This window comes from Esox lucius, chromosome 12 (genome assembly GCF_011004845.1).
Source record: "Esox lucius isolate fEsoLuc1 chromosome 12, fEsoLuc1.pri, whole genome shotgun sequence".
NCBI lineage: Eukaryota > Metazoa > Chordata > Actinopteri > Esociformes > Esocidae > Esox > Esox lucius.
The window spans coordinates 14746701-14769943 of NC_047580.1; the positions used below are offsets into that span (position 1 = coordinate 14746701).

The 23243-nt window shown below is 40.8% G+C and overlaps 1 protein-coding gene across 2 annotated transcripts in view; it reads left to right on the forward strand.

Annotated features, from left to right (window-relative positions):
• The window catches only part of tp73 (tumor protein p73), a 47488-nt gene that overhangs the window by 4547 nt on the left and 19698 nt on the right, over positions 1 to 23243 (forward strand). Inside the window, exons 2-4 of one of the 2 annotated variants that reach the window (XM_010875682.4) lie at positions 9596 to 9691; positions 11824 to 11968; positions 17675 to 17926. In XM_010875682.4, the coding sequence (XP_010873984.2) occupies positions 9596 to 9691; positions 11824 to 11968; positions 17675 to 17926 (493 nt within the window). Of the gene's footprint in view, positions 1 to 9595; positions 9692 to 11823; positions 11969 to 16623; positions 16954 to 17674; positions 17927 to 23243 lie in introns of those variants that run through there. The other variant, XM_010875683.4, reaches the window with a different exon arrangement.

Sequence of the window (23243 nt, forward strand, 5' to 3'; positions counted from 1 at the left end):
GCTTTGCAACATCTATTCTCCCTCCATTTACAACTGATAAAATGACGTTCATATGTACAGTGCTGATTGAAAGTATGTGAACACCTTGTGCAATTATACTTTTTTTGCAGAACCAGTCTTTTAAATCTGACACAAATCTTACCATATTCATATGTTGGTTTGGAGGAAATCGTGTGTGTAGAAGAAAAACAAAAGTGGATTGCGTGCCGGTTCAAAAATAAGTGACCTCAAGTTGCATTGGTTAAATCAAACAAGTAAGTAGAATCAGGCTGGTAAATAATTCTGTACCAAATGAAACAATCAAAGATTTTGGGCGGGAATCTCATGAACAGAGACAAGAAACCTGGTCAGTTTGTTGTTACCCATACAGGTGAATGCAAAACACGCCATGCCAAGCAGAAATTAGATCTCAAAGGACATCAGGCAGAGAGAAATGAGAGCATAAAAGGGGGAAGGCAATACAACCAAATCATTTAAAAATGTAGAGCATTTAACATGACAGCAACTCAGACTAGAAGTGGATGCCCTTCCAAAATATCCCCAAGTGGTAGGCTACAAGACAAACAATAAATCAGGTAAATGCCAACCCAAACATATCATCTGGAGATTTGCAGACCTCTCTTGCTGCATCTCAGGTTACTGTGCATGCCTAAACAATAAGAAGAACACTGAATCGAAATGGCATTTGTGGGATGGATGCTAGGAAGAAGTGTCTGCTGTCAAACAAGATCCAAACTGTCTGTCTTACCTTTGCCAGAGACCACCTGGACAACCTGAAAGTCTCCATTCTCTGGACAAATAAGTCCAATATGTAGCCATTGGGTCACAATCAAAACCACTATGTTTGGCGAAAACAGTCCTGACCTTATGGTAGGACCTAAAGCAACAGTACATGCCAGACACCCCTCAAACCTCACTCAGTTGCCTGGGTTCTATAAGGAGTGGGAAAGAATCCCTTTAAAAAGATTTCAGAGATTGATCAGTGACTACCAGAGACATTTTCTCCAGGTTCACTGCTAATGGAGGTACCAGCTATTGAGTGGAGTGGTTCACATACTTTTACTCACATTAATTCTGAGTAATTGGTAAATAATCCACCTTTGTTAAATAAACAATGAAACGTTATAATATGTTTTTGTTTGTGTCCTTTATTTGGAATGTCTTCATTACAAATTGAGGATTTTATGGATTTATTTTAATATTTTATACAAACCAATGACCATCCCTCTAGGGTTGAAAAACGTTCAAGCATCCGTGTGTATAAATTTTTTTGGTGTTGTTTTCTATCACATTCCAATGAATGTCAGCATTTTGATTCATTTTTGCAAGCATGTAGTCACAACATTAAACACCTGATTACAGTTCACATTGAACTTTACCACATCAACCCTTCAAGTGCAAGTTTTTCATTTGTCTTCTCAAGATAAACCAAGGGCTGAGAGGGCAGCTTTTTGTGAATTAGACTACCATATGGTATGGCAATCCTGTATGTGCCTTTGCTTTGTATGCCCAGTGGCGTTTTATATGTAAGAAATTGGTGGGGCACAAACCATTTCAAAATATAGGATACATACCACTAAATTTAAAAAACTGCCTCTTGCTACTGATGTGTTTATTTAACACATTAACAAACAGCGTTGCTCCACAAAACACTTTTAACGACAGAGCGGCTTGCTTCTACCAGGTGTTGTAGTAAACATACTGGAGAGAGAGAGAGAGAGAGAGAGACCTTCTTGGGTAATTGCTCTCCTTCTCTCTCACACACGTGTAAAATTACCACTGTCACATTTACAAACCTAAATTAGGAATGCAACCAAGCTCAGAACCAATGTGCCTACAGGGCCATACGCGAACAGCAATGAGCTCAACACCACTGAAGGCCACAACGAAGCGGAAAGACAACTTTTTAGGGATACAGATCCATTCTATGACAACAACCTTAATAGATAAGCATGGGCACACTGACACTCATCACCATCTACAGTGGGGGGAACAAGTATTTGATACACTGCCGATTTTGCAGGTTTTCCCACTTACAAAGCATGTAGAAGTCTGTAATTTTTATCATAGGTACTTTTCAACTGTGAGTGACAACTGTGAGTGACAAAAATCCAGGAAATCACATTGTATGATTTTTAAGTAATTAATTTGCATTTTATTGCATGACATAAGTATTTGATACATCAGAAAAGCAGAACTTAATATTTGGTACAGAAACCCTTGTTTGCAATTACAGAGATCATACGTTTCCTGTAGTTCTTGACCAGGATTGCACACACTGCAGCAGGGATTTTGGCCCACTCCTCCATACAGACCTTCTCCAGATCATTCAGGTTTCGGGGCTGTCGCAGGGCAATACAGACTTTCAGCTCCCTCCAAAGATTTTCTATTGGGTTCAGGTCTGGAGACTGGCTAGGCCACTCCAGGACCTTAAGATGCTTCTTACGGAGCCACTCCTTAGTTGTCCTGGCTGTGTGTTTCGGGTCATTGTCATGCTGGAAGACCAAGCCACGACCCATCTTCAATGCTCTTACTGAGGGAAGGAGGTTGTTGGCCAAGATCTTGCGATACATGGCCCCATCCATCCTCCCCTCAATACGGTGCAGTCATCCTGTCCCTTTTGCAGAAAAGCATCCCCAAAGAATGATGTTTCCACCTCCATGCTTCACGGTTGGGATGGTGTTCTTGGGGTTGTACTCATCCTTCTTTTTCCTCCAAACACGGCGAGTGGAGTTTAGACCCAAAAGCTCTATTTTTGTCTCATCAGACCACATGACCTTCTCCCATTCCTCCTCTGGATCATCCAGATGGTCATCGGCAAACATCAGACGGACCTGGACATCCGCTGGCTTGAACAGGGGGACCTTGCGTGCGCTGCAGGATTTTAATCCATGATGGCGTAGTGTGTTACTAATGGTTTTCTTTGAGACTGTGGTCCCAGCTCTCTTCAGGTCATTGACCAGGTCCTGCCGTGTAGTTCTGGGCTGATCCCTCACCTTCTTCATGATCATTGATGCCCCACGAGGTGAGATCTTGCATGGAGCCCCAGACCGAGGGACATTGACCGGCATCTTGAACTTCTTCCATTTTCTAATAATTGGGCCAACAGTTGTTGCCTTCTCACCAAGCTGCTTGCCTATTGTCCTGTAGCCCATCCCAGCCTTGTGCAGGTCTACAATTGTATCCCTGATGTCCTTACACAGCTCTCTGGTCTTGGCCATTGTGGAGAGGTTGGTGTCTGCTTGATTGAGTGTGTGGACAGGTGTCTTTTATACAGGTAACGAGATCAAAGAGGTACAGTTAATGAGTGGAGAACAGGAGGGCTTCTTAAATAAAAACTAACAGGTCTGTGAGCCTGAAATCTTACTGGTTGGTAAGTGATCAAATACTTATGCAATAAAATGCAAAATATTTATTTAAAAATCATACAATGTGATTTTCTGGATTTTTGTTTTTGATTCTGTCTCTCACAGTTGGATAAAAATTACATACCTCTACATGCTTTGTAAGTAGGAAAACCTGCAAAATCATAAGTGTATCAAATACTTGTTCTCCCCACTGTATATCAATTGATCTAGCACAAAAATATGACCAATGCACGGACCAGCACCACAAAGGCAGGATGATAAAATATGCTTTCACTCACCAAGGCTGAGGGCTCACTTGAAGAGAAAGGTGGCATGGCAGTTCTTCCTCTGGGCAAACTTTTCGATTGCTTTGGGAATGAAGTAATGTAGCTGCTGAATCAGCTGGCTTTCGATGGACAACATAGTCAATGCGTTGAGTCGCGGCTGTCCCATGGTATTGCAAGTGAAGGTTTTTCACCCTCTTCAAGGTGGAAAAGTTCCTCTCTGACACGGATGTCGTCATAGGTGTTGTTATGATAATTTTCAGCAAAGTGACGGTCTCAGCAAAAGCCTCCTCTAGGTTGTTCTCATGGATGGATCTTAACAGAGACAGGGCCGTCTTACCAGTGGGTTGGCGGTACAGAGTGGTCAGCTCAGACTTCAACTTTTCCCCTTTTCCTAGAGGCCATAGTTTCACTTGCAGTCATGCTCAGATGTAGGGAATGACAGGACAAATTGTGGGAAGAGTGAGCTGTCAACCAGCTTGGCAGTGATCAGGTGGTCACTTTGTTAAAAACTCTGCTCCACCTGGGAGATGACTGTGTCGCATGCCTCCTTCATCACTGGTGCTGTGTTGGTTACTCGTCGGCCTGGCTTGTCTGTTCCATCGTGAAACGGTGGCAGCCCAGTCATCAGTATGCTTCCGCATATTCTGGACATTCTCCTTGAAACGGGTGAACGCACTGCTTATCCCAGATGCATTGATGCTCCGTTTTTGCAGAGTGTTGTATAAAACATCAACTTCTGGCATAAGGAAGAAAAAAAATTCCAGCAGCTGCAGAAAGGCTTGGCCCTGTTATTTTAATGACAGGCCGTATGCCTCAGTTATGGTGGCCTCATCCCATCCTGGTTGTGTCCGTATGTCCTCCATCCACAGGAGCAGCAAAGTGCGGTTTTCCCAAACTGCATTGAAAGTTCTACTTTTAAAGTTCCATTGTACAGTGGGTGGCCTTGGAATGCGTCTCTGTGTTGCCTCAGCAAGTGCCGCAACATGTTTTGGAACGCCAGAGAAAACAGCCAATCAGATCTGAAATACGAAATTATGCTGTAGTGGGGCTACCGGCTGTCAGCCCCACTTGGCATCAAATTTGTGTGATCTACATTGATCACACTAACATTCTGAGCATGCGTATTAATATATTTCACACGTACAATGTACATTGCATTGTGAGGGGGGCTAGCCCCACATTCACGCTTAGCATATGGCCTACTACTGTGAAATCGAATCAGCAGAACTCAGTCTGAAGCAACAAGGTAGGGACCAATGAACATCCTAAAATCCTAACACAAATGATATGCAATTTAGGAAGATGCTATATTCATAGATAAATAAAAAATAACTTAATCTTCAAGAAATAAAAATAACATAATTTTGTGGGGCTGTGCCCCACCTGCCCCTAATGACCAGTCGCCCCTTGTATGCCATGGCTGAACTGAAAGAGATCTCCATGTGACATTTCTGGTTAAATAAGCTCGTTTTTACAGGGATATCTTTGATGGAAAATGGCCTGGCAGGTTGAGTGCTCAAGGGGTAATAAAACAACGCAATTGGAACTCAGAAAGAACAAACCTGAGAGGTCATTTTGAATGACTTCTGATCACGGAGCAATTTAGCTGGATGAGCTCAAATCCTGTCACCGGGTTGGTTGGCGCATACAATCAAACGCACTTTAACACAGTCTGAACAAACGCACCATCCAACCAGCAAAATAATTATTTAATTATCACGTGAAATATATCTGCAGACAGTATAGGCTATCTTGATCATTTTTCTCTTATAAATGTAACATGTGATAGTGATCTGCTGCAATAATATCTGGCCTATTTTAGGATAGTCTAAGTGTCATCCATACGACCGACGTTTAAAATGTGGTAGTCCTTAGATATATGCAATGCTAAAAATCAACCAAGTGCCCTTTTTGCTGAATAAACTTATTGTTATAACTATTTTCCTAATGCCTAATCTTCCAGTTGCCTCCATGTGCCCCCTAGTGAGTTAGAACATTTTTTCCCGCTTGTATGCTCCCAAACCGCGGCTAACGCCTCCTCCTGTCACCCGAATCCCACCCTACTCTAAATCTCAACACAATCTGCCGGAAGAAGTCCATGACACTTTCCCTAGATTAGCTGGGAATACGAAAAGTTTCTTTGCTTTATCATCTAATGATTTTCTTCTTGGTTGGAGTTCAGCCATTTCTAGGAGAAAAAAGACTCGATGATGTGTGGGTTTGGATTGATGCCTTGATTTTTGAAGGTAACAGAAATGAGACAAGTTATAAAAAGGATAATAAGCTGTGTAACTCCACATTATTTCTGGGACGTAGTCGAACTGGATCAAGCAATTTTTGTTTGGTAAGTGTTGTTGTTTTTGTACATTATAAGCTTGAAAGTAGTCCCTTCTGTTAAAAGCCTATAGAACGTAGTTGCAAATCCACACTTTAAGAAGACGAACTAGATGTTAATGTGTTTGTGAATAATAGTATTCAAAAGTAAATTGGGGTGATTGGTGTCTAAAATATTATATTCAGCAGTCGCTAATATTCTGGCATTAGCTGGCAATTATTATAATTAAGAGTAGTTAACTCTAACGTAGTCTACAAGTCAATTTTATTTACAAACATTTACAACAACAGAAAAACACAAACATATCCTGTCATTTTTCAGTGAACCCTCCTCGTCAATAAAATAATCTATAATGCACTCAAAATATGGTACGGTGGTCAGAGTACACAATACGTCTGATAACAAAATATTACATTTGAGAAAATAAATGTTGCCATTTAAGTGTGATGTTGATTAAGAACACTCTGGGAAAATAATAGGCCTACGTTACGAAAGTTTTCTATCTTGATTATGATTTCCACGAGTGTAATAATAATAATAGACAACTAATACCAATTGGAAACGAATAATCATAATCAGTACAGCCTAATCATAATGATAACGTGTAATCTGTTTTTCCGAAAGGCTTTTTAAATGTCGTTTTCACGTCCCTTTTAAATACAAATAAAAAAATATACTATATATTTCACGTATATAAAAATCATGTCAGGACACCTGATTTAGGTTTGAAAAATACAAATGAGACGACTGGCATTTCCAGTTTCTCCAAAAATACTGATATTAGTATAGATTACAGAAGGTGAATGAACCAGGTGGAATGATATTGTATGGTGGTTGTCATGGGTGCTGCCTGGTGTTTCTAATTTGGGCGTGGAACAGGTGAATTGAAAACTGTGTATCCGTAAATGTTAGGCTATTTCATTAAAAGGCGTGTAATGGTTACAGTAATGGTTATTTATTAATTTGCATATAACAACATGTGATATACCATTTTTATTGTATCCTTCTATTTCTATTGACCAGACATCCATTCATCTTGTGTCGTTATCATGACATATGAAACTATAAAATAATTATTATCATTTTTATATAATATATAATTTTCAATTATATTAACAAATCATTAGGCCCAGTAGCTAAATGCATGGAACTTTTTGTGTACTGTAAGTGAAATACCAGTTACCTGCACCTGGTCCTGGTGGAAATCTTATTCTTTATGTTAAATCCCCTGCCATTGCTCAATTACTCCAAGTGCAATTCTGCACTGTTCTCAAGGCGGCAGATACCACGGGAATAGCGGGAACCTAATTTAAGCAAGCAGCTGCTTCAAAATAAGTTTCAAGCTTCTACGTTGAAATTAATCGTTATGTCTACCTGCTCTGTGTGCGTGCGAATACCAAAATGTCTATAGCGCGTGCGTGTGTATTTAGTGATTACCCACTGCAGACTCTGTGGATGTTAGCCACCGCCAGATCATTTTCACTTGTTAATGTTTTTGTAATAAGACTAGTTATTTGTATCATGCCCAAACATGCTTTTTTTGCGTGGTTATTAATTGCTGTATGCCTAATGCTGTCCGAATGCAGTATTATCGACGCGCGTCAATGAACTTGATTCCAAGAGGGGTTACTTTTCTAATTTGAGCGCTGCCTGTTTTCAAGCCCTAAACCCACGAACCTTTGCCACAGTTTTTATTTTCAGTCGATAATGGTGTTGCTAAGGAGATATGACGCTTTTTGTTGCGCACTAGTAGGGGCTTAGATATAGTAACATATGGCGACGGAAGAATGAGTTGTGTTGGAAACAATATCAAACATTTTGCGGTAATATTTTTAGCATCACTTTCGCTTGAATTAAGTAAATGTAAAATTTCTCTGTGCTGTGGGTTTCAGTATTTTTTACTAGGTTAATTTCAACAATGGTAAACATGACAGTTTTCTAATAAGATATTCTCAATTAATAATCAATAATATTTTCTAGTCTCTCATTTGGGCTATAGTTATAAACAAATGTTTTCCTCCAGAAACAGGAATTCAGAAACAAGATAAAAAGGACATGGTGTAGCTTGTACACATCTAACATAAGGATTTTGTCAATATGTTGATTTGATCAGTGTTTCTTTTAAGGGAGGGATGTTGTTTGTTAAATCTGGGTTTCAGCTAAATGACTACCATCTGCATACCAACCTGTGTTTTAGTATGTTCCTTTACATTGTGTATGATCACAGGTCCATTGCGGTCTTTGTTGACATGGTTTATGTCTGCCTGAGTGCCACAAGAGGGAGTTGTCATTCAAACAACCAAGGCCCGAGATATTGTCTGATCTCGATAATTAAGTGCAGAACGAAAAACAAACATAGTTGTTGTAATCTAGGCCACCAGTCATACATGTGTCAGTCATGCATGTATTCATCATACATGTGTCAATTATGAATGTACTAATCATACAAGTGTCAGTTATGCATGTATTAATCATACATGTTTCAGTTATGCATGTATTAATCATACATGTGTCAGTTATGCATGTATTCATCATACATGTGTCAATTATGAATGTATTAATCATACAAGTGTCAGTTATGCATGTATTAATCATACATGTGTCAGTTATGCATGTATTAATCATACATGTGTCAGTTATGCATGTATTCATCATACATGTGTCAGTTATGCATGTATTAATCATACATGTGTCAGTTATGCATGTATTAATCATACATGTGTCAGTTATGCATGTATTAATCATACATGTGTCAGTTATGCATGTATTAGTCATGCATGTGTCAGTTATGCATGTATTAATCATACATGTGTCAGTTATGCATGTATTAATCATACATGTGTCAGTTATGCATGTATTAATCTTACATGTGTCAGTTATGCTTGTATTAATCTTACATGTGTCAGTTATGCATGTATTAGTCATGCATGTGTCAGTATCCGCTCCTCAGGCATATACAGGTTTCAAAGCTGAGAAGGCTTGCTCAGAGAGCTCAATATTTCCCCTTGATTGGTACCAGTTCATCTTATGGGGACGGGGGTGGGGCCCTCATCCTTGTGAGGGGGAAGGGGAAGGGGAAGGAGGATGCCACCAATGATGCCACGTGGTGCATGGCTCCCTCTGGGCTGAGGTGAGGAGCAGCAGGCAGGCCCGGGCATGTCAAGTCCCGACACCCCTGTGCCAGTCTGCTGGGCTCATACCCGCTGTGATCACACCTGGAAACAGCAGCACCATGAGATGTGTGTCTGTGTGTGTGCGCGTGTTTGAGCCATCAGTAAAATAACCTCTACCTTTATGCTTCTCCCGTCTCATTTCAAGAGTTTAGTTGTAATGTTTGTTTGATTGAAAGAGGCTAACATGTGGTGCCAAATTGTTAATCATGTCAGCTGGTTTTGTGGGAGTTCTGTATATGTTAATGTATGTAAACATTAACACATTTGCTAGCCCAATGGTTTCCAACCGTGGTTATGCTAGCCTACGCTTCAATGTTTATATATGAATATTTAAAAAACTACTAGCCTAAAGAGCCTTTCATTTTGTATAAGTGTGAATAGTTACGTTTCATGTTAATATCTCCCTATTCTGATACTTTATCAGTAACTCTAATTCACCTTTGACCCCTACAGAGCGTTCTACCCTTTGGTGGATTACCCCCCTACCAAAATGTCCCAGCCCACTGCTGCTGACGAGGGGAGCAACTTTGAGCATCTGTGGAACACCTTGTAAGTGTACACACAGACACAGACAGAAAGTGATTGGACCAGAGATGTAATTTCCTTGTTCTCTCTTGACCCATACTACAGTCTTTATTTAAGTTTACTGCATTATCAATACTGATTAGATTTCTTTCAAATGCTGTGCATTGTGAAATACAGGCTTTTTCAGACAGTCAGCAGAGATTTGTAGAGTTGCCTGCTGGGTAACCTTTCAGACCGAAATCAAGTTGAAACCAATTGGATAAAAGCGGTGGAACCCCGTTTTAAATGAGTAACGGCTCACACCGCGTCAGCCCAGTCAAGTGTCCTGCTTAGGGGGAGCTTTAAAGAGTGCTCACTAAATCTGATCATGGCTCCCAGAGATAAAGCACACTGTTGTGTACTGTTGTGTCTAGCCAGCTTACTGAGGTTGAGTTGCTTGACTTCGGGTATTCAAAGATGTCTGCGGGGATGTCACCAGTGGTAGCTAACGTCACTCCTGCTTGCTAAAGAACTGGTGTTCCACAATGATGTCTCATCAACTGCCAACCCATTTTACAGGGCAGCTGGAGCAACCGTCAGCAGCAAAAGATTTTAGTCACAAAAAAAATTATTCACCTTTCTGCAATTGCCTCGTCTTCCATCATCTGGACTCACATAAGCAGCAGAGCTTTCTTCAGGAACACAAACACGATCCTCGATAAAAATACATTTTCATTGATTACTTAGTGTTCATTTTTAATACATCACAGACTGTGGGCCACTCTTGGTAAATTATAAAGTTTTACCATAGTGTAGCTGGGCAATGGTAAGATGCTTCATGGGTCAGTGTTTTCAGAAGACCGCTGGTTCGCCAGACTGTGGAGTATGCTAGTACCCATGCCAGTACTATTTTCAATAGTATGTAGACACGCCAAAACATCTCTTTTATTCAGTGTTTAAGCCAAGGAGTTACAATGGCTTCATTGACAGATGTTTGTTAATACAGCACAATTCTCCCAAAATTGCGCTTTCATTACCCTCCATATTTTCTTTAATTGAAAGCAAGTTTGCAAACTAGCATATGGAACAAACAACTCTCTGGATTGTGTTTTATTCTGGAAACGTAAACAGTTTTGAACCGCATTAACCACACTCTGGGCCGTTATCAGGAATCCTGGGCACCATGAAAAGATACCTGGGCCTCCTCACTTATGGATGACATTGATATTATTACGATCAGTAGGCACCCCCAAGCCATGGGCCCTGTGAATCATATCCACTTTTACCCATTTCAGCTACGGCTCTGACCAAACCTACAAGTTCGTTTTCTTTTTAATGGAAATTCCAATAAAATTGTTAGCGCTAGGAGCCTGCACAATTCAAACACTTTTTGAAGTGCAATAGATTCCAGACCTTTAAGGGGGCATGAGGAGATTTGGAAGTATGGCCTTGTGAGCCTACCTGCAGAATACAAGTATTTTCCTTCAAGTCAAGCTGAGTGCCTTCACACACCGGGTGACAACTGCCAGTGACTATAGCAACAAAATAAACAAACATTATTCAAAAGTCAATTTCTATACACTATAGAAATACAAAAATATTTATATGTACTGTATTTCCAACAGAAATTAGGAATCCAGAGCTAGATTAGAAAACAAATATTTGTATTAAATGTTAAATCTGGCCTTCCACAGAGCCGTTGGTCAACTAGCTTGCTAGAAAAACATACTGTGTCACTGTGACATTAACGCTGGGCTGATGCTAAAATGCTTCACGGTGTGTAGTATGAGTGTTGGTTTCATACACTCCAGTGATTTTTAAAACATAGAGTATGATTGCCATATCAGTATTTCATTAAATAATGTCCATTCTCTTTATTTGATTTTGGTCCATACACTCATACTGTGAGCCGGGGCTGCTCAAACCTGTTCCTAGAGATCTACTATCCTGTAGGTTTTCTCTCCAATCCCATTTGCCAGTAACCTGATGTAGCTTGATCTCCAGCTAATTATTACAATCAGGTATGTTAAATTAGGGTTGGAAAGAAAATCTACAGGATGGTAGATCTCCAGGAACAGGGTTTGGCAGTCCTGCTGTAGGTCATGATAGTATGTGGGTTTTGGATCTTACTGAGGAGTGCTTGTTCAGAATGTGTCTCTGTTGACCCCCCCCCACAGAGAACCGGACACCACCTACTTTGAGCTCCCCCAGGGGGATCACTCCGGGGAACGGACAGACCCCTCCACCAGCGCCCCGGGGAACCATGCTTCAGAGGTCTGCATGGACGTCTACCACATGAGGGACATGAACGACAATGTCATGGTAGGAGGAGAAAGTCTGGTTGAACTAAAGTTTAATAGTTCCAACTGAATTCAATACACTTTACAGGCTTAGTACTAATTCTAAAAAATGGGTTGGAAGTCATGCTACAGGCGTTTAAGTTTCAGGTTTGAAATAAAGTGTTCCATTCTGAATGTGCTCACTTTGGTGTGGTAAAGTCAAATTAGGATTTTATTATGAACCTTTAATGTGACTTTTACACTCTGAAGCCACTGAGTACACCACCCAGTTCAAGATTGGTCCTACAGACAGTAAGTCAGGTGGCAGTGGCTTACTATATAAAGGAGGCAGACAGGCTTTATATAGCAAGACAGGTTGCCCCTTCTTACATTCAATTAAACATTTACATATTGTTTGAGTGAATGTAAGAGGCCAATCGATTGACCTAGACAAAGGACTTTGGGTGTGGTGTGACCAGTGGTTTCAAGTGTGCCAGTTCCAGCATTTCAGAAACAGTAGCCCTGGATGTTTCACACACAAAAGAGTGTAGGGTTTACAGACGATGATGAAACAAATGTAAGGTCCAGTGAGAAGCACTACTGTGGGGAAAACAGGTAGTTGATGAGAAAGATTAATGAAGGGCAAGAATCGTGCAGGTGAATAACAGACAAATAACGGTGCACTTCAATAGTATTTGCATAATAGCATCTTGGAGCACACAGCTTATCTGCCATTGATGGGCAAATTAACCAAATAAATCATTTTATAGTAGTTTGATAATGGTGTTATAAGACCCAGTATAGCTTGAAATGTACAATGTGAAATGAAGGCCTGAGTATGTCATTAATGCATTTATGTATTTACCAAAATATTGCCCACATATTGGTAAAGAAAATCATATATTGTTTTAAAGTCACTGCCAAATAGCTCCACTGGTTTTAAGATTGGTTTGACATCACAACATCTCCTCCAGTAATAGGTGGAATAGGCCTAACGTTAACCAAAAGGGATTATAATGTAGGTATTATAACACAACCAATTAGGCCATACTTTAAACTGTGTTTGGTCCGTGACTTTTGAAAGTATTCATCCATCTTGGACTTTTCCAGATGTTCGTTCTTCTTTCCACAGATCAAAGTCAAACATAAACTCTGCAAATTGTTGTACATGAATTACAAATATTAACAGGAAAATAATTGATTACATAAGTATTCACATCCTTTGCTATTTTATGCACTTGATTGAGCTGGGGTGCATCCCTTATGGTGTTTCACATGGTTAAAACACCTGCCTTTGGAAGGTCCCACGGTTGTTTGGTACAATTCAGACAAGAATTACAACACGGAGACGAAGAAACAAAAATAATCAGGAGTTTCTCCAAAAGCACCAATCAGGGGTAGGACATAAGTACATTTCCAAGCCACTGAACATCCTGAGCACATTAAAGTCCATTATTAAGACATGGAGAGAATATGGCACTAATGTGAATTTGCCTGCAACATGCCCGCCTCAAAAATCCAAAAAGAGTCCCTGAGCGAGAAGGGCTTTAGTCAGAGAGGCCATCAAGAGACTGAAGGAAAATGTAAAGAAGTTACAGTCTTTCACACCTGAGACAATATGTTGTTTGGGATGTGCTGGACTTTAGATGAGATGTATGCTTTTTATCATCTTACCATTGTGGCATTGTGTACAAATAGACACTCTCCATTACATGGTTGTTTCCAGTTAGAGAGAAGTGGTTTCCCCCACTCTTAGTGGAGATTCCCTCCTCGTTTCCCTCCTCAAGACTCTGTGGTTAGTGGTCTAGGATTAGGGGGGAGGTTAACAACTTAATTACAGAGGAGCAAGAAAGCCCCAGCCCCCCCCACACACACATCCAACCTGCTGTTCTGCCATCTGTAGTGTGTCTGTGTGATTTTGTGTGTGTGAGTGTGTGTGTCTATGTGATTGTGTTTGTGTGTCTGTGTGATTGTGTGTGTGTGTGTGTGTGTGTGTGTCTGTGTGATTGTGTGTGTGTGTGTGTGTGTTTCTGTGTGGGTGTAAAATAGTACACGCTGGACCTGCTATAACTGTATTCCGAAACTATTTAGACTTATTTTTCAATGTGTTTGGTCCACAGTTTTTTGTGTTCGATGAGGAAGGCACTAATGGACTATTGTTTTTAACTGAACATTTGCAAAACAAACAATGCTGAAATAGTTAAAGAATCTAGTGTCAATTAAAGAAAGACGAGTCTTCCAATTGCAAACATGCCTTCTGATGTACAATATTGGTACAATCCGAAATAGAACCAGGCAAGCCTGGACCTGCCCTGTAAGATAATGAATAGTCATGAGAGAAAAAAATGGGAGGTCTTCCATTTGTTGTTAGATGCAGGACTAGTGGAGTGGGCCAAGACAAGACTGGCAGTGGAAGCAGGTTGAAAGATGCGAATTAACCTTCATCCATCAGTCCTCCATCACGACCCAACCTGACCTGGGCTTACTTAACTGCTCCCCACCAAGTTCTATGAAGTTGGGTCAGGAAAGCGCCATCCTCCTGACGGTCGCGCCAAACTCTCTACAGGATGTCTAAAATGTTGTACTTTAGTGACCCCGGTTACACCACGGTAGGTTGCGGGAACTTTAAAAATAATATATATATATAATACACAATGTATATATTATGTATATATATATATATGTATTATGTGGCATATTTTTTGTACACGTCCCTGTATATAGTGTGCATGTGTGTCTGTGAATAGTATATATAACACCATCTTTTCCAGGACGCATTATTTTTGGTTGAATTGTATCATTGGTTGTCTTTAGAAATCTGTATGTTATCTAATACTGATATGTCAGAGTTACTCCAAACCATCCTTAATGTATATCAGTTATTCAAGTAGGTAGGTTGGTGAGAGGTGGAGGAAGATGTCTGGGGGTCAATGACAGGTCATCTGCCTCTTCTTAATTTGTAGTATTAAGCTAACTTAAGCATCTTAACATCTGTCTCATTGTACTGTATATATATATTTTTTTTTTCTGAACTTTATATACATATAGTAGGTACGCACTGTTTCCTTTAGTAGGTTTGGGAAGTTGTGGTTTGCTATGATCAACGACTGTGTTGTCACAATTCCAGTCTTATTATTATATTATTTTGAAACTGATGTTTACAATTTTTTTAGGGGACATATTTCAATGCACACAATTATTTGTGTGTATGAGTGATTTTACAGACAGAGAATAATCAATTAATTACCAAGAAATCGTTACCCATGACCATTACTGGAGCTTTGGGGTTAAAGATACACTCTGAGATATTTGCGATGAACTAAATATTGTTTTAATCCTAATTCTTTGGGCGGGATATGTATTGTGCTGTTAATATGTGCATAATTGGTAATTGTAATCATTTTCATACTACTTCAGTTAGCAAAGAAATCCCAAATTTGAAAGCTGGTGATTCTGAATATTTGGAGTTCAAATTGGTAAAAAGGATGTAGTAAACCACTTTTTTCAACCAGTGGCCAAAAATCTAAGCCTGCTTCTTTAATTTGACCCTAGGTACAGAAGTTAGATCAGCTTCCCAAAACTTCCCAAAACATATCCTTTCTAGTGTCGCTTCCAATTTCCACCAGTAGAGGGCAGACCTCCAACACAGGACCTCATGATGAGTTTTAAACACACTTACCCTCCTCCCAAAAAAAAAAAATGCAACAGAAAGTGTGATGACTTGCATTATCATTTTTTATGTTTTTTATTTGATCCAAATACTGATGAAGTCTTATTAAATGCTATGGTTAGTGTAGAACTCACTGGAAACAATAGCTCACTGGAAATGTGCTTTTTAAAACACAAATGTGCCACCACCCACAAATGCACACACTTTCACCCTGTGTGTATTGTTGAAGTGGGTTTTCCTGTGCACATAGGTGTGGTTGACAGCTTGGCTTCTCACACCTTAATGGAAACCCCCTTTAAGAACATTGATTCTGAAATGAAGACCTGTTTTCAAAGTAGTCCCAATAAAAAACGTTGAATTCAAAATTGTTGGAATAATCTTTGTCTACTACAATATATAATGCCTTCATGCACATTAATTCATATAGGGTTTCTTTACTTGTAGACTTATAAGGCTTTCTTTCAAACAAAGTAGACAAATAACATGATCGGAATGGACTGTATTCTTCCCCACTTTCCAAACTCTGTGCATTGAATTCTGCTGGCACCTGTGTACATAAGGTTCAAACATAGACTGATAGAGAGTGCAATTACTGCATAATGACTATTAGGGAATGAACAATCTCCATTTTGAAGAAGCATATTTTCTTCATCATAAAAAATTAAGTTGGAGGTCCAAACTTGTTCATTACATTCATACTGTGGAAGCCCTACGTGATGTTTTTTTTGCTTGTTTAACATTTTTCACTGTCTTTTATAATTGACATGTGGTACTTTAAACACTTTTGGAAATCATTTCCCACAGCTTGATGTCAACAAACCTCACACATCATTCGTGAATTCAACTCAGTATTGATACTGTCCTTATATGGACATGCCACTATCCCACTCCCTGTGACCTTTGAACCAGACTCTTACTTTCTTAAACGTTTTCCCTTTTCCCTCTGGGACGTGTCAGACTGACAGTCAGTATTACCTTAGCCGTGCGGTTTCTCATAGGCGTTCTCCGGCATGTGCATACTTGTGCCGATGTTGTCGTCTGAGTCCAGGCATGCTGTAATTACAACACCGGTGTTTTTTTTGGGTCTCTTTCTTTATCCCTCAGTCCTATCATTCTCTCCAGCGGTGGGGTTTTAAAGCGTGCCTGTTAAAGAGTCTTTTGGGGTCCTTGGGTCTTTGACAAGAGGGTGCTGCTGTGTTTGGGAGAGAGTTGTGCCAATCGATGCACGCGCCTCCACCCAGCCCTAAGGCTAAGTTCCCTCTGCCTACTGGTTTTATTTTGTAGACTTTTTCTGACCTAGGAGTCTGACCTGTGTGTCAGTGCAGCCGGTCGGGAGGATGTACTACGTGAAAAAGAAGGTAAATCTTGGTCTTGGATTCTTTGTCTCTGCGTGTACTGCCGTGTGTTATACCACTTTGTTGCCCTGCTCGTTGCAATTGTTGTGGGTTCATTGTCCAGAGCTTATGAGGTCAGATCATTTAAGGAACAGTATTTATTTCTGTAAATGTATTTCTCCAAAGTATTCCACACTTCATCGCGCAACGATATTGACGACTATTCACGCCTTGATCAGTTGCGTTTCTGCACAACTGTGCTTCTGACTTTGAGTACACTTGGTCATGATCGAAGCCTTTTGCTTTCTGATTATCATTAAGTTAGTCTGTACGCTGACTATTAGAAGATTGCTTTCCTTTTGATTTTCCTCTCATGTAGCAGAGCAGTGATCAGAGGTTTCTCTCGGTTGGCCAAAGAACTCCACATCTCCTGCTCCACGTGGATAGTAGAGCTGCCACCCTGGGACTGGCAGGCAATTAGGCAGATCACAGATTACACTGGTGTTTTACAACCTCACCAGCCCCCCTGGGGGAGACAGGGTGGAAGACTACACTCTCTCTCTCTCTCACACACACACGCACCCACACCTCATTACTCCCTTCCACTCCCTGCCCTAAAAAAAAACCCTTCCTGATGTTTTGTAACCTGAACCCCTTGATGAACCAAAAATCCCTGTGTGTGTCTCCAGAGTTTGGCCTTACCTTTTCCTTAACATTCTCCTCCTCCTTCCCTCCCTCTGTGCAGTCCCAGTACAACCTGCTGAGCAGCAGCATGGAGGCCAGCCTGGGGAGTCAGCGAGCTGCGTCCACCAGCCCCTACAGCTCGGGGGAGAACACATCCGCGGTGCCCACGCCGTCACCCTATTCACAGCCCAACAGCACCTTCGATGGCCTGTCGCCAGCGCCAGCTATCCCGTCCAATACCGACTACCCCGGGCCACACTCCTTCGAAGTCACCTTCCAGCAGTCCAGCACAGCCAAGTCCGCAACCTGGACGGTGAGTTAAGATCCTGTACTGTAGATGTACACATGCCCCCATCTGCACAAATGGACGCATAGCTTACGGAGTGGCACGTTTTTTTCTGTCCAGCTCTTTCTTTTCCTTTCTGTCGTCCCAGTCCCTCTATCTCTCTGTCTCTCCCGCACTCTCTCTTCTGTCTCTTTCTCTCTCTCTTTTCTCTCTCCTTTGTCTCTTTATGACTTCTCTGAGATGCTCTCTTGAAATGAAGTGAGAACTAACAATGCTGGTTATCGTGCTCCTTTTTTCTGTGGGCAGGCTGTCATTTCTGCATTAGTCTTGATGATGACCTGACTTGTTAACAGCAACCTGTGATGTGTATGGATAGAATCACTACTGTGACAGACGATTTGGGGGGGATTTGTGTGTGTGACCTTTCATGGATTCAAAGAGTCAGTGGCTAAACTATGCTATTATCAATATAAAGTACTTTATTCTGCTTTAAACATGTTTTTTTGCATCAAGTTGTAAGGGATTAAGAGCTGGTAGTTGAGTGCTGTTGTTATTTTCCTCTATCTTAAATATATCATCCATCTCTTTATCCCAGAACATTGGAATTGTAGGGTACAATCCAGAAGTATCAGCTTTTTCTTCATTTGTCTGTACATAAATTATCACAACGTCTAGCATTTACAGTAAAAGCAGGTACCGCCTCTCTAACAAAGAGAATACGCTACAAACACCACATTTCTTGGCAAAACCCATGTAGTGTTTTTTGCCTAGCTGTGCAAACAAGCACAAAAAAAGAATGCTTTTTCACTTTTTTGTTTGGAGATACAGTACCCTAATGCACAGATGTAACCAAGACCACACAATTATGTTTTCATCAGGGGATACTAAACATGGCCTTGCATCACACCGACAAACGGACAAATGATTTGAAGTCGCAATTGCAGCTTTGCATAATTTTTATTTTATTTATATCAATATTGATTTGGTTTAACTTGAAAAAGTATGTCACTGATGTATTTGGCATACCTCCCCCAAAACCCCTCAACACACACATACACACTCCCAAGAGACCACAGCAAATGGACAGTCCAGGAATGCATCTGAAGACACTTGAAACAGAAGCTGCTGCCGCGATGTGATTTGTCTGAGCTGAAATGGACTTGCCTCCAGAAAGGTGTCACCTGGGATTGTTACAGAGTTGACCTCAGTTTGAAACAGGAGACCGTGTTTCCTTCCCTGACGGTGCTTTCTAGCTGTTTGTTAAAGGTACTCAAGCGTGGGGGCTTTATTCAGGGCTCGGCGGCGATAAGGATCTGTGAAAAGATCCACGCCGGCCACTGACTTACTGCTCTTTGACCTTCGTCTGGGTTACCATGTCTTTCTTTAGCCCTTCTCTTGGCTGTTGTTCGTGGTGCCTCAGGGATCCACTCCATCCACACTCAGAGGATTCTTCTCACATGTGTCTGTCAACCCTGTGTTTGACTCAGGCTTTTCTCACACCCTTTACCTGTCTCATAGCAACCAAGTGCACTGCCTGAAAACACCAGCCCTGTTGTTGCAACGGACCCGTTTTGGGACCTTGTAGATTTACACGCGCTGCCGTTCAAACGTTTAGGGTCACTTAGAAATGTCCTTGTTTTTGAAAGAAAGAAATAACATCAGATTGATCAGAAATAGAGTGTAGACCTTGTTGATGTTGTAAATGGCTACTGTTGCTGGAAACAGCGGATTCTTTATGGAATATCTACATAGGTGTACCTACATTACAGTGTCAGTTTGACGAACAGACGCCTCAGAGGACCCCAACTTGCAGCTTCATTAAATAGTAGCCGCAAAACGCCAGTCTTAACGTCATTGAAGGGGCGACTCCGGGATGCTGGCCTTCTAGGCAGAGTTGAAAAGAGAAAGCCAGATCTCTAAAAAGAGAAGCTTTAGATGGCCAAAAGAACACAGATGCTGGACAGAGGGCCTAGAAGGCCAGCATCCCGGGGGTTTCCGGTTGCTTCCCAACATTAAAATATATTTTATTTAAATGATATAAAATATATGAACCAGACTTCCTGCTACACTGTTCATTCTACTCTAAAACATATTTGGCAAGGCATGATTATCTGTTGGTTAAGTGTTCCATGATACCTCCGAAGGGCCGGGCAACAATTTCCACCCATTAACACTATACAAAAACATGTCTCTGATTCAAATCGGTGAACTAGCGTCGTAAATCTTAATCTAATTATTGTAGTGTAAAAAGGCTCTTTGACAGACTGGAGGAGCAGGGCCTATAGTAGGTGCAGTATTGGTGGCGGGGATTGGTTTCTTATCTATTGTGGTTTGTAGTTTGTAGATTTATAGTTGGAATCACTTGCCTTCTGTTGAATAGGAACAAATTAACGTTGTTCCAAATCCAAACATTACTCCTGACAACTAAGGTTGGGCAATATTGAGACAGATATGATTTGATTGAGTTTTTCACACACACACACACACACACACACACACATACACACACATACACACTCACATGCAGGATTACACATATTGAGTAATACACACCTTAATGTCCCACACCTTTATAAGAAAAATAACAAAATGGCATCACATTCCATTGGGTTTGCTATAATGCTAAGAAATGGGCCAGGAGATGTTTATCCCAAACACTCAAAAATACATGTTAATAATTAAAGATTCAATCTGCATTTCAAATGACAAATGCTTACCCCATCACTGTGTTGGTAACCAGATAAGGGACTGGAGAAATGTAACCCAAGTTCTTGATGGGGTACGTATTGTATTTCATTATTCAATGTCCAATAAACAGCTCTAGAAAAAAATGAAGAGACCACTGCACCTTTTTCTTTCCTTTTCAAAAAAGTTTTGATTGAGGAACAGAAGCGTTCAATTTGCAGCGGTCTCTTAATTTTAACCCTTCTGTTCCTCACTCAAAAGAAAAAGAAAAGGGTGCAGTGCTCTCTTAATTTATGTACAAATTGCAGTTTTCCCCTTTCATACAATAAATGATAACAAATGACAGGACGTACAATCACACAGTGGGCCTTTAAAGTAGCACAGGGAGAAACCTTTCACCCTGCCCTAAACTGTCTGGCGTTGTGTCAGTCTGACGGAACAATTAAAGAAGGATTTTTACCTGAAGGCAGTAGTTACACAGAGTGTGAGAACAATGTTAACAGTCACTGTGTGAAACGATACACTATTATTACATGACTTAATCGTCTAGATAGAATAGCAAATGTCAAGAGGAAAAAAGATGACCTAGTCAAAAAAAGTGGTTGATAAAAAAATTCAAATCTGTGTAATTTCCCTTACTTTATGGATCCAATTCAATTCAGGTAACGTGTCTGCACTAAACGCTACGGTCAGTTTGATCACCTCTAATGGTCACTGTTAGTATTTGAGAGACACTATACTGATCTTAGCCATAGGCAGCTCCTACCCAAAGTGCTAAAGAAGTCCTACCTAAATCACTAAACGGATCCTGTCCTGATGAACTATACAACTCAAAACACTGAACAACTCCTACCCAAAAATAGAAATATCTCCTACCTCAAAAACTTAACAACCCCCACCCAACCCAAAATACTTCTCAAAGCTTTAAACAACTCCTACCCAAAAATAGAAATATCTCCTACCTCAAAAACTTAACAACCCCCACCCAACCCAAAATACTTCTCAAAGCTTTAAACAACTCCTACCCAAAAATAGAAATATCTCCTACCTCAAAAACTTAACAACCCCCACCCAACCCAAAATACTTCTCAAAGCTTTAAACAACTCCTACCCAAAATAGAAATATCTCCTACTCAAAGCATTAAACAATCGCTAGCCAAAACACTAAACAACTCCCACCCAAAACACTTAACAAGAGGAGCGTTTGAACTTGAGGAGGACAACAAATAAAGAGTAGCTTTCAAAACCAGATATACCAAGTCCATTCAAGGGACATTCGTTTTGTAAATACGTTTCTGGGTTAGTAACATGTCTGAGGGGTTTTAAGCAAGCATGGTTTTCAGAAAAGAAAGAAGATTACTGTCAAGCCACTAGGAATGAACTAGTTGCTTCTAATTCAGGGGCATTCCCAAGACACCAGGAGAGTGTTTGTAACAACTCTAATCCGGCCCCTGCTTGAACATGAATGGACTCAGGGATCAGTGTTTGTGGGGAACTGTGACACTGTGTGATGGACGTGAAGGGGTTACGATTTAAGAGTCTGTGTGGTTGCCGGCTTGCAGTTTTTGTGGCCCCAGGCTATGAGGAATGGCACAGGGCATATTGACATCCATCACCTTCTAGTGTTGGCCGCTAACTACTCTATGAACTGAAGAAGGAGTGCTTCAGGCTTTGGGAGACTGACTCCTTAAAGGACTGAGGCAGTTGAAAACAGCTCGTTATCTATTACAGAATGGATCCTGTTTGAAATGACCAATCCAATGAGTATATCATTGCCAAATATTCTCTTCTTTCAGAAATAACTTTAAATTATTATATACATACACATGTACTTGATCGGTAACAGTCATCGGGTTGGATTGTATTCTTGGAAAGTGAGAGAGACGGCACTACTGTCTGTGTAATAGCATGGAACATGCTACAACACGACAAAATTGTGTTAAATGAAGGTAGCCCATTACCATTATACCTCCTAACGAGTCTAGCCAAGCTGACTTCAAGACTATTTCCAGGTGATCTAGATGTTGTTGTGGGCGTCTTGGTGTGTGTCTGCTCGACAACATATTATTCTGTATTAGGGATAATTGCTCCCAAGCATGCACCGTCCCTCAAATGAGCCCTTTGCCTCACCAACTTCAAATATTCCTGGATCTCTTGGAGCATGATGGGGTGGAAATGAGATGTAACACCTCAGCTCTTTCTCCAATAATGACCCCTTGGCGCTGCCGACTCTCCGCCACTCTGCTGGCTGTGGATTGGGATGGGGAAGGGACAGGCCAGAGCACGCTCTGTATCCCAACGTGTTGGGAGCTGCTCTTCCAAGCTATTAGCCGCTTACCGTCAGGACGCGGGTCCCAACATGCCTATAGAGTCAGACATCATCCGCATCCTTTCTCTGAGTTCATCCCACACCATTACCTGCCTGGATGTGTGCGTTGCTTCTGCTCAGGAATACACACACACTCTCACACACACACACACACACACACGCACACACATACTTGATAATGAGGATTATTTTCACATACGCTTTCTCTCCTCAGACTCTCTCAGAATTTGATTAAATTATCCACCTTGCTTGGTGTTTCCTCCTCTTTACATTACTTTACATACGAACTCCGTCAATGCGTTGGACCAAAGCTTGCAAATCGATTTAATC